Raw genomic sequence first — 16481 nt, 5'->3', positions numbered from 1 at the left:
TAATTCAATATGTGTAACGATATAAAATGTTGCCTTGACACTCAAATTTCAAAGGTGAAGAAGAACAAGCATCAGCATATGCCAACAGAAAGAAGAGGGGCCTACAAATGCAATTGCAAGACCATCGTCTCACTGAAAAGCCCATTCCAAGTCAATTGAACCAATACAGGGAACATTTGACCTCAATGAGTGAGGGGGTCTGCCACAAGCTTTACAGGTGTAAGGCTGCCTGCCTTTGGTACCCACTTTGAGGGTGGCGATTCCTAACATGTCACTTTTAGTGGAACAGACATGGCCCCACCCCTCTTGACATGTGTTTGCACTAAAACAAAGGCCGTGTGTGTGATTGGGACGATACCTCAGGCTGACCCATCTTGATCCTGCCCCTCCTTCAGCTCATCTACCGTCAGAAGCATCCATGGAGTTGGTTCTCCAGCTTAAATTTTTGAAACCAGCTGAAACCCATCAACAAAAGCACATGATAGATACTGAGAGCCATGTTAGAGGGTCGCTGTGTTTATTTATGATCCTAAGTCCAACTTGTATTTGATTGTCGAATCCAATTAATTATGCAAATATTCAAACTCACCTGAAATATAACTCACATTATTGTTTCCCTACTTGGAACTTTCAAGTGGGTTGAATAAACGTGGATAGTCGGAAATAAAGGAAAAAAAAAGTAGGTAGCAGATGTCCTAACCCATCTCAAATGGATCAGATAGGTGTTAGTATAGAAAAACCACTTGTTGGCATGCCCCCCAACTATATCTTATATCAAAAGATCAGATAGGCCAGGCTGGGCTTAAAGCTTCTTTTTATTACCTTAAAGTAAACATCTTTTCGGCACAGCGGGCCCATGGACTGGGTGGCACACCAGCGCGTCGAGACGTATCCTGTGCCGGCCGAAGTAGAACAGCTCCACCGTTGGCCCACCAGTGTCGGAGGACAAGCTCGTCATGTCCTGCGACCAAGCAAATTAATTCAAGTTAGATATGGTTCGGATGAAATTTGAGAAGCTCGACCTGTGTCATCCATCCATACATTAAAAAAAAAAAAAAAAGAATAACAAAAGGTTCCCAGCTAGACAAGTAAAAGCAAATCATGTTGCGCTAAACATACAGTTAGATATGATAAATTTTTCTTGTCATCTTGCAACTATGACAAAAGCATACACCAGTAATATTACACGAATTTTTGAAAGGAGATGACATTTTATCTTGATATTTTTGGATCAAGCAAATACTGAAGACAAAAAGGGTTAAACTGTTGAGAAATTACCAGGATGAGTTGCCGACCCTCGTGAAACGTCCCAACTCTTGCCCATGGATGGCACTGCTGCTTGTCATCCCGACTTAAACTTAAGACTTAGCTCGTGACTAACTCATAAATGGGGATTTGTCATCAGGAGAGATGCCACCTCCCACTCCCAATTAGGATCCAGATCACGAGTCAAGTCTCGGGATAAGCCATGAGTTCAAGTCGGAAATGAAATATCTTCTCCATCAGATAGATATCTGCAAGCATTTAGACAAGCCAGCAAATTGATTCAATACCTGTTAGATAACTTGGCGGCCAACTGTCTTACGGTGTAAACATCTCACTTCTAAACATAACGCCTGAGATAAGGCTTTCTAATAAAATCTTGAAGTAACACTCATACAATCACATGATATGGCACAACAAAGACATCATTTGATAACATCGCTTCTGCCTACGGAAAACAACACTTCAAATGGATTCAAGGACGTGTGACTCCGCTGCCAAGAAGTGGCATGCTCTCTGAGGAAATTAAGTCACCTGCCAGTGAACAGAGGTTTGGCTTCCAGTGACTCTGATCAAGGAATAAATATCATTCCAAAAGATGAAAAGGACACAAGGTAACTATAAACTCCTATAGTCTACAACGGTCACTTCATCATCTGGAGCATCAAGATCTTGGTAACTGCAAACAGAAGTTATGATCAGCTCTAATATATATCTTCACAAAGAAGATAGCACGAGGTAATGGTGACATGATCCTGAAAGCAAGATCAAGTCCAAATATTCAGAAGAAAAAAAGTGCAAAGAAAAGGGAACCCTTTCCCATCAACTGTTAGGCCAAGAGAAAACACAGCTGTTGAAAAGCATTTTTGTTCTTGGGATGGACCTAGATGCAAGTAATATAACACGAACCAACACAAGGGAGGCTACCAACCTTCTTATTCGACGGGGATCATGCCGAAATGCTGAAGGTATAGGAAGAATTGGAGCTGGACCACTCATTTGTGGACCAAGCCTTCCCTTCCTACCATGAGATCCACCATTAGACTCGAATGATGATGGCCCACCAGTCTCCCTCAACATGTGCATGGCAATCTCCGGTGGGGCAGGGATAAAAGGTCCTAGTGGCCTATGTATGATACAAAATGCTTTCACAGAAGATCAAATAGAAATAAAAGTTTGATGGAGGAATATCCAAAGGGAATGTTGACTCACCCAGCACCAGGAACAGGCAACAACAATGGAGGAGGAATATCCGAAGGAAATGCCCCATGCAAGCCTTGTCCACCATAAGCATCATATAGAAGTTTCTCATGATTCTCCCCCTCCAAGCTACCATTGCCATCGCGAGGGGAGTTGTCAGACCTATCATGCCTGTCATCATCTCTATCATTCCTGTCAAGATCTCTGCGATTGCCACGTTCATCTCTAAGGCGGTTATCTAACAGTGGCCTCCGTCTTTGCATTTTCACCTTCCGCAGATAAGTGCAGTGTTAAATTTATACAAAATTACAAGAAAACAAAATCACAATTATAAAAAATCCACATGCAAGTGACTTTCAACATATAGGCATGCAATCCTTCCCCTGGTGTAAATAAGTAGCAAAATAGCTTTACAAGAACACATAGGGCAAGCAATGAATAAAAGAATAAATGCACAAATTATAAATGGATACGTTAAACTGTTAAAATTCAAATTTTAAAGTCCAAAAAAAAAGGAAAACAGAGATTTATCATATTAACTTAAGCTTGGCTTTTTTATTTTTAAAATTCCAGTTTTCTTCATTAGTGATATTTCATTTCAATAGATTTAGTTATCTTTTTGAATGAAGCCTGTTCCCCTTTGCAATCTTTTGAATGAAATCCTGATTTTTTTACCTTAAAAAAAAAAACAAAATAGCAGTAGATGTGGTCCAAGTTTAGAAGATCAATGAAAACATATGCATGAAAGAAACATCCTTTTGAGTGAAGCCTGTTCCCCTTTGCAATCCTTTTAATGAAATCCTGATATTTTGACCCCAAAAAAAAAACAAAATAGTAGTAGATGTGTTCCAAGTCTAGAAGATCAACAAAAACATATGCATGAATGAAACATGTTAGCATGATCATGCACAAAAGAAGTATGCTTAACCAAAAAAACAAAAAAAGACCCACCAATGCAGACTGCTGCATGACAGGTGTCCCACCTGGTGCATTGGGATCACTGCATTGGAGACAGAAGCAAAGTGATTTAAGGTCTCTCCATTATAGCCCCAAATTTTCAGGTATGATATAAGCTAATTGCTTACTTCATATAATTTTGAAAATACAGATCCTCTCGAACTTTCGAGGTGAGCTCGATCACAAGGTCTGGGTGTTTCAGTCTAAGATGCTTATGAACATATTCGGGAGCATGGAAAAGTTTCGTGCAGCCCTTAGCTCCACATCCATACTTCCAGCCATATTTTTCATCTCGTATTTTCCTTACAAAAGGATCTAGGGCCTCGGTAGCTGCTGCATCAATCTTATCTTTGGCTGTCAATGTTTCCAAGGGATCCTGACCTTGCAATCTTGCCAGCCAAAATGAATCAAGTTTCTTCTCCCAGTCAGATCCACTAGCATTAGTTCCATCATGAGTCTTATTGTCAGCCCTAACATGTCGAAGACCCTTTAATTCAGATGTCTCAGACATGCCATAGTAATCCAATCCATGGATGCGCCACAGATATGTGATCAAAGTATCTAACAATTCGACACCTTCAAGGCCCTTGACAGTAGTCAGGCCACGTATAATGATAATTCGCCCCATGGATCCCCCACGAGATTTCTCTGCATCCAACTTATCATGACCACTACTAGAGAGGACATTATCCTGTATACCCTTCTCCATGTCAAGTTTACGGACCAAGGCCTGAGCTTGTTCAATGTCAGCTTGAATTCTCCGAGGCTCAGAACTGACTGGGTGTGCCTTAAGGGCAGCAGAGTGCAGATCATTTTCTTTTGCTGGCCCCTTATTGTGCCTTCTTCGTTTTCCATTAGTGTCTGCCTCATCTTCAGAGTTTGGTTCACTACCATTCCCAGATTTGCTTGTTGATGAAACTGTTACTCCAGGACCACTGATGACATAAGCAGGGGGGAAAAATCATAGCACTATCTTTTAGAGAGCACAAATAGGACAGTGAAGAAAATCTTACAGGTCAAGTGTCCCGCTCTGCAAATCAAGCAAGAACTCCTTTGCAACAGATCTGGCCTGTTCTTTCCTCCTGTAATAGCATGCAACAAGCATTAATAACGAGTGTGAAGATAACAATAAATAGGCAGAAGCATGGAAACATTGAAACCAAGCTAGCAATAACAACTTGATGAAGAGACATGCACAAAAAAGTCATCTGTTTGAAGCATAATAAAATTGCAAGAAAGAAATCCTTCAGGTAGAACACCTCAAAAGGCATTCCAGATAAAGTAACAACAATCTCTAATTACAGGTCAATGTAGTTTGCATATATCAAAACTCACCTTTCAATGACTGCTACCAAGTTAGTTGGATGATACTTGTCTTTCAGCCTACACCAATCAGAAGGTAAAAAACATTATATAATGTATGAGGACTTCAAATATATCACAAGCATCGTCTAAACGTAATATTTAGATAAATGTAGGCATCATGTACCATTGCTCTTCTTTATGAGCTTCAAAATAAGCTCGCTTCTGCGTGGAGATGTACTCTGACCTGTACTCCTCGTATCTACATGACCAGAACTACAGTTGAGTGTTCATACTAGCTAAACGAAGAAAAATCAGAAAATCAATCAATTCATTGAACTGGCCAAAAGAAAAAGCTCAGTGACATCATTAACAATGCTTATAAGAAATTCCCAATTTAAGGTGACAACTATTTTCCTTTTGATATGTACCTGCGTTCAGCTTCAGCAGGAAAAATATCATCTTCAAGTTCTTGAATGAACTGCTTATATGACATCAAACCTCCCCTGTAACAAAAAACTGAATAAGGTTATAACAATAAAAACATTAGAATTGGCCAATTATACATGAAGATTTGGAAGGTACCAAAAATTCCAGTAGAGATAAAAAAATTGCAAGAAACAAATGATCATAATTTAAATACAGGTCGAACTGATTCATACTGATTGGTATTTACTGGTCTGACCAAGCACCAATCATGGATCATACATCTTGAGACCACTTGGTTACCCATTTTTTATCATCTTTTTCCATAACACTGGATGGTACAGGTCAGTATACCAGTTGGTTCTTTGGAACAGTAACAGTTCAAAAGGTTGTCAACACTGATACTGGACAGATATCTAATAGCTTGCATATCATACAAAATACTGACTGACAAGATCAGAAGTTCATCAACATGGGGAACAGAGGCAGTTGGAGATATATTAGAGAGGGAGAAAGATAGAAAGGGAAAGAGAGAGGTGGGGCAATAGATGGATGACAATTAGGCAACAAAAGAATTTCAGTACCTTGGTCAAAGTGTTGTAGCAATAGATAGATGATTTTTTTTTCTTTTGATCATAGCATACCATTAGAGAACGATTCTTTCTCGTGATCTAAACAATTAGGTTAGAGGAAAAATAAAGAAAGTTGCAGCTTGCAACACCAAAATATTTATCAAGACACGATTATAAACAACTAATTTGTGTGGCTATAGCATCACTTATCAGGAAGTTCCCAGCTTCTTGGTCAGCTCCTTAAATAACAAAACAATGTCAGCAAAAAGGAACCACTAACCAAGAAGAATGGAACAATAGGTACAGATATCAGCATATAATACTAAATGATACCAACAGATAAACATCACTATGTAGGTTTACTATCTTTTTAGGTTGCAAAACACTTGTATTCTAAGATAATTGCAAGTCAAAATGAATGTGTCTATGCCTAAAGAATATCAACAAGAAAAATCTATCTATTACACAACAAAATAGAGACTTTTATTGGAACAACATGACAATAAAAAAAAAACCTTAGTTAAATTAGTAATAGGGACCACAACAAAGCAATTAAACTGCACTAAAAGAAGGAAAACTACAAACCTTTGAATAACCTCAGGGCCATCACCATAATCACCATATCCTATATCAGGACAATCTGACAAATATCACAAGAAGAATCCTAGAATTTCAGAAACTAATCAGCACAAAAAGGATCATACAGAATGAATAAGCTCTACTGTAAGGTATCTTCATATAATTACTAAATCAATTTAATTTATTTCAAGATACCGTGAACTAGCAAATACAACTTATTTTACATAAATGCTTGTAACAAGAGGCGCATGCATGAGCACTCAGGACAAGAGAACCTTCAATATGGCAACTATTTCACATGAAATCTAAAGCAGATGCGGAAACCACTGAGTTTGATGAAGCTTGCAGCTTTGACAAGTTTGGTTCACATTTGAAAACTAAATCCAATCTACCAAACACCAATGTTAACCTATAATGATGAGCATATCCAAGAGTGGAAAAATTAGCAATTCATATAGCAATTGGTAAGAATGCCATGTCCTAAATCCAAGATATGAATTTACAGATCAAACTTTGAACCAACAAACCAAGACAAGATAAGCTTACATTTAACAAAGCTGTCTTTAAATTGATCCGCCTAAATTCTGGGATTGAGCTAGCCTTCTAAAAAATAAGTTCTCCTTGATAAATATCAAATCAAGCTACACATGGCTTGCAGTTAAAATGTAATGAATGCTTGATGCAATTTACAATTGAGACTGAGTTCACCAGAGGTTGAATTGGAATAAAATTTGCCATTTGAGTCCAAATGAGTCATAATCAGTTTAAGTTCAATCAAGTCAGTTGAGAGTCTTGAATAATATGTGATAACAAAATGTAGGTAGTTGATTTTTCTTTCGTCAAACAGTATGATGAAATCTCCATGATCAAATGACTTGTCAAACTAATTAATTTTCAATTTTAAGCTTTGGCCACCTCGATACCTTGTCACCATAACATTATAGATCTTAAAAGTCCTATCTAACAACAAATTTGACAAGGATTTAATGTATACCATTATTATTTAATTGCCTCTTTCTTCTAACAGATGAAACCTGGTTTATATTTATTGCCTATAGTTGACCAAAAAACAAAAAAACTAAGATCCAGTGTTCTTACATCTCCATCTACATCACTGCTTCGGATCAGCTAACCTCTCATTTAATTGTTGTAATTTGACTCTTCGAATAAGCATTGCTCCTTAAGTTCCAAGTCACTATAAGCTAAAATTTACATGTTACAAGAAAAGAATTTTGTCACAGCCTATAACCAGTGATTGCAAAAGGCGCTTGGGCGCTCGCCTAGGCGCTCGGGCGAGGCGAGGCGAGGCCCGAGCGCCTCGCTAATGTCCCAGGCGGCGCGCTTCAAACAGGCGCCGCCTGGGCGCTCGCCCGAGCCCAGGCGCTGGGCGCTTCGGGCGAGCGCCTGGGTAAACCAAGGCGACCGAACCAGAATTTTAGGTCTGGTTCGGTCCTGGTTCGGTTATTAGTTGGTTCAATCGAACCAACTAAACCGATATAACCCCAACCCTAACCCTAACCCTAACCCAACACTAACCTGCTGCCGCTGCCGCTCTCGATCCCGATCCCGATCCCGATCGCAATCTCGTCGCTCGCTGCTGCTGCTCCCGCTGCCGCTGCTCGCCGGTGTCGTTGCTCGCGCCTCCCGCGAGCCTTCCCGCTGCTCGCGCCTCCCGCAAGCCCTCTCGCTGCTCGCGCCTCCTGCGAGCCCTTCCGCTGCTCGCGCCTCCCGCGAGCCCTCTCGCCTCCTGTGAGCCCTCCCGCGAGCCTTCCCGCTGCTCGCGCCTCCCTCGAGGCCTCCCGCTGCTCGCGCCTTCCTCTCCCTTTCCCTTTCCCGCTGCCGCCGCTCACCGCTCGCCGCTGCTGCTGCCGCCGCTCGCCGCTGCTGCCGCCGCTCGCCGCTGCTGTTGCCGCCGCTGCTGCTGTCGCTCGCCGCTGCTTCCTCCTTTCTTCATCAGGCTCAGTATACTCTTAATATTAAGTTTATTTGAATTTTAAAATGATTAATTTTCTGTTAATAGATTAATAATATATTATTTTGATTTTAATGTTATTAATTTTTATTTATTTGAAATTATTATTAGGTTTCAACATAAATGGCAAGTGCAGAAAGCAACTCAATAGAGTCTCCAATGGTATCAAAAAAAGATCCTGCGTGGAAGTATAATTATTTGAAGGATCCGAAAGATCCTAATGCAGTGACTTGCATATTCTGCGATAAGACTACCAGAGGTGGTATTTTTCGTGCAAAACAACATTTAGTAGGAAATTTCAAGAATGCAGCAGCTTACAAAAAATGTCCACCTGAGGTAAAAGAAGAGTTGCTGAATTATATGAATGAAAAGAAGACACAAAAGAATGAATCTTATGGGAATTTACCAGAAGACAATGTTGAACATATCAGAGATGAAGAAGAAGATTATTCTACGAGTATTAACCCAAGTGAAAAAAGAGTATACGACAAAAAGGGAAAAGAAGTTATGAGTACTAAAAAAGGTAGAAAAGGACCGATGGATCTATATATGCTTCAAGGATCCCAGAAACAACAAGGGCAAGCAGGAGGCTCAAAATTGAGACAAACAAATATAAGTGATGCTTGTGATAAAGAAATAAGAGGAAGAACAATTCAGCACATTGCTCGCTTCTTCTATCAGGCTGGTCTTCCTCTTAGTACAACTCGTTTAGACAGTTTTAAGGATATGATTGAAGCTATTGGAAGATATGGTGCAGGATTAAAACCTCCAAGTTATTATGAGATGCGAGTTCCATTGCTGCAAAAAGAGTTGAATTATACAAATGACTTACTAAAGGGTCATAAAGAATCATGGGCAACACATGGTTGCTCTATTATGTCAGATGTTTGGACTGACAGGAGGCGCAGGAGTATAATTAATTTTATGGTTAATTGTTCTTTAGGGACTATGTTTGTGAAGTCAATAGATGCTTCATCTTTTGTAAAATCTGGAGACAAGATATATGATTTACTTGACAACTTCGTGGAAGAAATTGGAGAACAAAATATCGTTCAAATCATAACCGACAATGGAAGCAACTATGTTTTAGCTGGTAATATTCATCTTTTGATTTTGTTAATTATTTTATCTTCAATTAAGTGTGTTAAACTCTTAAGTCTTATCATTTTTGTTATCCTTTGTCTCAGGTAAATTGCTTGAATCAAAAAGACAACACTTGTATTGGACTCCATGTGCAGCACATTGTATTGATTTAATGTTGGAAGATATTGGAAAGATCTTAGAAATCAAGAAAACCTTAGAAAGGGCAATTTTTGTTGTTGGATTTCTTTATAATCACATTGGGGCTTTGAATATGATGAGAGAATTTACAGGGAATAAAGAATTAGTGAGACATGGTGTTACCCGATTTGCTACTTCATTCTTGACATTACAGAGCGTGCATCGTCAAAAACATACTCTGAGAAATATGTTTACCTCTGAGAAATGGGTGACAAGCAAATGGGCAAAAGAAGCAAAAGGCAAGAGGGCTGCTGATATCATCTTAATGACATCCTTTTGGAATCATGTAGTTTATATATTAAAGGTAATGGGCCCTCTTGTTCGAGTCCTTCGATTGGTGGATAATGAAAATAAGCCTGCAATGGGATATATTTATGAGGCTATGGATAGAGCAAAGGAGACGATTAAAAGATCTTTTAATGAAAATGAAGAAAAATATGAGAAAATTTTTACAATCATTGACGAAAGATGGAATTGTCAACTTCATCGTCCCTTACATGCAGTAGGATATTATTTGAACCATAAATTCTTTTATAAGATTAAATCTGTTGGATTTGATGCAGAAGTTTTGAGTGGGTTATATCAGTGTGTTGCAAGATTAGTTCCCAGCATTGAGGTTCAAGATAAGATTATTCATGAATTATCTTTATATAAAAATGCTGAAGGTCTTTTTGGAATTCCAATTGCCGTTCGATCCAGGACAACTACCTCTCCAGGTATTAATAATTTGATATAATTAATTTCATATATATTATGTTACTATGTTATTGCTAATAATAACATAAATTTTGCAGCTGAATGGTGGAGTCTATTTGGAAATTCCACCCCGAACTTACAGAAATTTGCTGTCAAAGTACTTAGTTTGACATGTAGTGCTTCGGGTTGTGAGCGAAACTGGAGTGTCTTTGAGCATGTAAGTATTACTAAATATTTTTATTTTAATTAATTTATTTATTTAGATATATGTATTAATATATTTTTAAATTATATGACATGACAGATTCACTCGAAGAGAAGAAATCGGTTAGAACATCAACGATTGCACGATCTTGTTTACATAAAGTATAATCAAGCTTTGAAGACTCGTCATGATTTGAAAAATAGATTTGATTCAATCTCATTGTAAGATATTGATGATTCAAATGAGTGGTTAGTAGGAGAAATGGGTGCTAACTTGCAAGATGCTGAAGACGAGCTTGTATTTGAAGATGATAAATTGACGTGGGGAGATGTGGCAAGAGCTTCAGGTGCTGGAGAATTACAAACATATACAAGACAGATGTCAAAGAGAAAAATGAGTGCAAAAGCATCAAGCTCGGCTCCTGCTATTGTTGAAGACATAGAGAATGAAACATATCTTGATGAAGAGGAAGGAATCGAAGAACAAGAGGAAGAATACGAATTCAATGAAGATGATTTGTGTGAAAATGACGATAATATTGATTATGATGAATGACTTTGATGTAAAATGTTAATGTTTTGAATTTTGAAACTTTTTGTTAATGTGACATTGTGATTTTGTATCTTAGATTTTCTTAATTTAATAGCATATTTTTATTTAAAATTTTAAATAATTATATTTATTAATTATATTATATATTTTTATATTTTAGCGCCTCGCTTCACTCGGGCGAGCGCCTAGCGCCTCGGGCGTTTTTGGACCTTGGCGCCTTTTGGCGCCTAGCGCTTTTTAAATCACTGCCTATAACAATGTTGATAGCAGTGATTGCAAATTGATAACAGCTGCTTCTATACAGCTATGTTGCAGGAGCATTAGCAGAAGCAATTGCAGCAATAACAACTACACCTTATGTCCCATAGTCCTAATACCTATACAGCAAGCAATCCACAACCCATGAATGACCCAAATCCAGCAGAATTGTTCTAGTCATGAAACTTAGTAACAATATCATAATAAACTTTCCAGAAGAAATAGAATTAAAAGCTTTCACCATTTTTCCTCCTAATACAGCAGTACACATCTTCTCAAACTTAAATAGCTTAAATTCATAAAGTTTGCACCAAAACCTTGTTAAATAAGCCTATAAAATGTAAGAATTACATTATGTATGGATAACTTCTTTAGACCTGTAAAATGCCAATCCTTCATGGATGAACACCTATAAGGAACTTCTCAATATGAATTCCTCAAAAGCTTGTCCTTATATAGAAGGGAGTCCTAAAGTATAGTACATTATTAGCATATCTTCAATTCCATAACCAGAAACCAAGAAATGCTGCATGAACAATTACCAGATGGGCGATTTGTATAGCGACCATGAGACCTCTCGTCTCTGTACCAACCTCTACGATTGTATCCACCACCATAATCATAGCCATATCTATAATTATGAGCAAATCATAGCATCTTAATAGAGCCCCACACAGGTAATCTGACCACCGGAGCTTGCGAATTGACACTAAAGGAAAAAAGAATCTGTCGCTCACCTTCTGTCATCCGGTCCATAACCACCTCTCGGGCTACCTCGACGCCGGTCATATCCACCGTCATCCCTCCTAGCTCGCTTAAATGGCCCAGGCGGAGGGGACCGGCGGGGAGGCGAATGTCGGCGTTCACGGTACGTCGGTGGGCTCGGGCTGCTCCGCCTACGGTACTCCCGATCCTTGTCGTCCCTCGGCGGCCCCAGAGGCGGAGGCGGGGGAAGCGGCGGTGAGCGGTTCCTCGGATCGTGGGGATCATCCCGCCGGCTCGGGGGCCAATCGTCCCTCCGCTCCCTCGAATCCCTGTCCCTCCTCCTCGGAGGCGGTGGCGGCGGGGAGGAGGACCCGTCGCCAGGGCTCTCGCGCGGCTCCGGCTGGCGATCCCGCCCTCGATCTAGCGCTTCGGCGGGCGCGTCGACGACCTCCGCCATGAAGGGGGAGGGGCCGATCGATCTGGTATCCGAAAACCTAGAAAAATTGGAGGGGAAGCGCAGCGGGAGACGAAGGAAGATATGGGATCAAGTGGGCGATTCGTAATTAAATGCAAATTGGTTCCTTTAGTGGCTAACGTGGAGCCTCGTTGGTGACGGGCGGACCCCCAATCCGCGAATCGGATCCATGTAAGCTCCGAACCCGAGACATTTATGAACCCGAAACAAGTAATTCATAAAATTTAAGTAGCGTTCAGGTCGAACACAAGATTTATGCACATCAGCTGAAAGATTACATGATTTGCTCTCTCATAGAACCTATAGGATCATATTATTTCATCATAATAGATTACTATGTTTGTATACGGAGATATAACGAGAAGACAACTACCCAAGTTAGAGTTATTGAGTACCTTTATTGAAAATGGAAGGCCCAAGAAATAAAAAATATAGACACAACGATAGTTGACTGGTACCTCGGAGTCGATGCCACACACGCACATGGTACGATCTCAAGAGAGATGCAACTAGCTCGGCAACGACATGTGGCCATGCCTATGCCGCCCAAAATCGTACAAGGTGGCATCACGTGAAATAATACGGAGCGACACACACCGTCCGAAGCATACGGACTAGCCGCCCAAAGTATCGACGATCATTAACGACCTACATACAATCGACCTCCTGCGACAAGTATAATGTCGACGCCCTGGTCGGTGCTAGGGGATCGGACCTTAGACACTCAACAATACTTAAAAAAACTAACTTAAGCTTTGAAGGAGTCCGAGTCATGAATCCCCCTCCCTACATCGACATATTGTGCAGAAAGGTAATGTCGAAGAGGCAATTCGAGCTCCACCTTGGGTCGACCCAGGAGACACTGGCCCTCGACCTGACGTGCAGCCTCGTTCCAGATCTAACTACGGCTGGTAGATCAGCACTTAGACGACGTCCAAAGGAAATTCCACAAGTCCAAGGAAAAAACTTAGGGAAAGCACCTCGGCAAGGTCCCCCCCCCCCCTTCGTCCAGAAAATTCAAAACAAGCCCATCCCTCTCAACTTCGACCTCCCGATATTGAAGGCCTATGATAGTGGCTCTGATCCAATAAAGCATGCCATCGCCTTTAGGGCCCATATGGCCCTGTATGGCACCTTCGACGCCTTGATGTGTCGGGTGTTTCCTACCACCCTCCGAGGCTCGACTCGAGTGTGGTACAATCGACTGAGGTCGTCTTCGATCTCATCTTTTGACCATCTTACAAGGGAATTCAAGCTCCTAGCTAACGTGTAGCCCAAGCCGTCCACGACAATCCTCCTTGGGTTAAGCCAGAAGGAGGATGAGTCCCTTTCCCTCTTTATCATGTACTTCGCTAGGGAAATTCAAGGGGCTCCTAACGGCTACCCCTCATTAGTCATACAAGTATTCATGATGGGCCTGCAGTCCACAACATTCTTTTGGTCATTGGTCAAGAGGTCGCCAACGACCATCCCCGAGATGCTCCAACAGACTAATCAGTACGTTGTTGCTGAGGCGCTAACGGCAAGAAGGTATAAGAAGTCATGCAAAAGGCCTCGCACGGAGCAGCCCCGAGGCTCATCCTCAGGACCACCCAGGAGGAAGCTCGACAAACCCGATTCGTCACTCCCAAGGCCCCTCTACCACCTTTAAACACGTCTAGAATATAGATTTTTCTCCAAATCAGGGAGAAAGAGCTCTTAAAGGAGCCCAACCCATTGGAAGACTAACAACGCTCAACTAATTTTTGTCTTGATCAGGCGACAAATGCCTCCCTTTCTTCCAAGTTCTAAAGTGCTCCAAGGACTTCGTGTGGACCCCCAAATGTGAGGAAGCCTTCAAAAAGTTGAAGGCGCACCTCACCCAACTACCTCAACTCACCTTTGTTGTCTCGGGTGAATCATTCAGTTTGTACCTCACGGTCTCCAACCATACAATTAGTTCAGTGCTAGTACGATAGGACATGAGAATATAGTGGCTCATCTATTATGCCAGTCACGTCCTGAGCGGACCCGAGGAGTAATACCCCCACCCCATCGAGATACTGGCACTAGCCCTAATGCAAGCAGTAAGGAAGCTATGCTTGTACTTCCAAGCCCACATGATAAAGGTGGTCACTGACCAACCACTTCAGCAAATCTTCTCCAAGTTCAACATTTCTAACCGGATGCTCAAGTGGTCGGTCGAACTCAAAGAATTCGACATCCAATACCTCTCGAGGACTATCATCAAACCCCAAGCATTGGACGACTTCATTTTTGAGCTGCCCCCCATAAAGGAAGCCGATGGTCAAGGACACACCAATGAGAGATGGACCTTCTATGTCAATGGGTCAGCCATCATAGAAAAAGGAGCAGGGCTCGTCCTATAGGGACTGAACAACCAATTGTACGAGCACGCCTTCCGCTACGAATTCAAAGCCACCAACAACGAAGTAGAGTATGAGACACTATTGTCAGGGCTCTAACTCTAGAGTTACATGTGAAAGAGCTAGAAGTCTTCAACGACTCACAGTTGGTAGTAAGCCACATCAATGGAAGCTACGAGATCCGAGATGTGACTGGCGAAGTACTTGGCCGAAGTACACCAACTCGCAAGTTGCTTCCTCTGTCTCTCGGTGACAAGAGTCCCTCGGACAAAGAACACAAAGGACGATGCATTAGCCAAGTTGGCTTTTGTGCGGGGAATGAAGTGACAGCTCTTGAGGATCTATACACTTGCCTCCTGAACCATTGTGACCCAATACATCGCCGCAGTAGAAACCACACTGAATTGGATGGAGGAGATCCTCTGCTACAAGAAGGATGGGACATTACCGGTTGACCAAGCTGCATCTTGTCGACTTAGATGCTCCCAAGCCTTGTACTATGAAATCAACAGCCAGTTGTATCATAGATCCTTCAGTCAAACTCTCCTTTGATTCCTAACGCCTCCGGAAGTCGAGATGGTATTGGCCGAGGTCTATGAAGGCCTCTACGAGGAGTGCATCGACGGATGAACCTTGGCCTTCAAGATCCTCGGGCGGGGCTATTATTGGTTGACCATGCACTGGGATACTATAGCCTATGTGCAACGATGTCAATAATGCCAAAAGCATGCTTGGGTACAACATCAACCCATAGTTCCTCGACCCCAATCGATAGCGCTTGGCCCTTCGCGCAATGGGGAACGGATCTCCTCGGCCCTTTTCCCCCTGCCTCAGGATAGCGAAGGTTCTTTATAGTCAGGGTTGACTACTTAACAAAGTGGGTGGAAGCCAAACCACTAGCGTCCATCTCAAAAAAATAGGTGGAAGGGTTCGTCTAGAAGAACATAATCATGTGATTCAACATATTGAGGGTGATCATCACCGACAACGAAGCCCAGTTCAATAACTCTATATTCAAGAAATTCTGCTAATTTTATGTGATCCAGCTAAGGTTCATCTCGGTGACACATGATTAGACCAATAGCTTGGCCAATGTGACTAACTGAGCCATATTGGAAAGTCTAAAGAGAAGGGTTGTCGGGGCTTACGACACTTGAGTCGACAAACTTTAGAGTATCCTATGGGCATCTCAAACTACTCCCAAAATCGCCTCGAGCAAATCATCGTTTAGTCTAATGTTCGGCACCAAGGCAATACTCTCGCTTGAGATAGTCTTCCCGACCCTTCAAATTGAGAACTTCGAAGAAAGCACATCGGAAGAAGGGCTCCGAGCTAACTGTGACCTCGTCGATGAATGAAGAGCCGAGGCGCACCTCCACACCTTAGTATACTAAAAAGCTGTGGCGAGACTTCACGACCAAAAGGTTCACCCCCACCAGATTAAGGTCGGTGGTCTCATCCTACGCAAGACTGAGATTAGTGACCCTATTCGAGCCTTGACTGCCTTATGACATTAAAAGGCCCTTATCGGGTGATCGACATGGGCCGAGACGAAACTTGTTGCCTCACAACATTAGAAGGAAGTCGATTGCCAAGGACTTGGCACATATCCAACCTAAAGAAGTTCTACGCGTAGGCCCGAGTTCCTAGCCCCGATGATTCTCCTAAACCA

The 16481-nt window shown here is 41.6% G+C and overlaps 1 protein-coding gene across 4 annotated transcripts; it reads right to left on the bottom strand.

Moving 5' to 3' along the window:
* Positions 1 to 77: 77 nt before the first annotated feature.
* On the bottom strand, positions 78 to 12529 carry LOC135675656 (serrate RNA effector molecule-like). Of its 4 annotated transcripts, XR_010513953.1 has the most exons (14): positions 12001 to 12529; positions 11806 to 11894; positions 6306 to 6360; positions 5154 to 5228; positions 4910 to 4984; positions 4756 to 4803; positions 4434 to 4502; positions 3549 to 4355; positions 3415 to 3463; positions 2476 to 2732; positions 2195 to 2389; positions 1279 to 1514; positions 823 to 961; positions 78 to 455 (listed from the first exon to the last, which is right to left on the bottom strand). XR_010513953.1 is itself a non-coding variant. In XM_065186024.1 (13 exons), the coding sequence occupies exons 3-13, from the start codon at positions 11660 to 11662 to the stop codon at positions 1882 to 1884; spliced, it is 1713 nt and encodes a 570-aa protein (XP_065042096.1). In that variant the 5' UTR covers positions 11663 to 11731; positions 11806 to 11894; positions 12001 to 12038; the 3' UTR covers positions 1602 to 1881. The 4 variants fall into 4 exon arrangements, 3 of the variants coding, with proteins under 3 accessions (XP_065042096.1, XP_065042093.1, XP_065042095.1); XM_065186024.1 differs by lacking the exons at positions 78 to 455; positions 823 to 961; positions 1279 to 1514 and adding exons at positions 1602 to 1942; positions 11641 to 11731 and having other exon boundaries at positions 12001 to 12038; XM_065186021.1 differs by lacking the exons at positions 78 to 455; positions 823 to 961; positions 1279 to 1514 and adding an exon at positions 1602 to 1942 and having other exon boundaries at positions 12001 to 12528.
* Positions 12530 to 16481: the final 3952 nt, after the last annotated feature.

Source organism: Musa acuminata, chromosome BXJ1-6, assembly GCF_036884655.1.
Source record: "Musa acuminata AAA Group cultivar baxijiao chromosome BXJ1-6, Cavendish_Baxijiao_AAA, whole genome shotgun sequence".
NCBI classification, from domain to species: Eukaryota; Viridiplantae; Streptophyta; class Magnoliopsida; order Zingiberales; family Musaceae; genus Musa; species Musa acuminata.
Note: the sequence above shows the minus strand (reverse complement) of the source record. Positions and strands in the feature narration are given on the sequence as shown.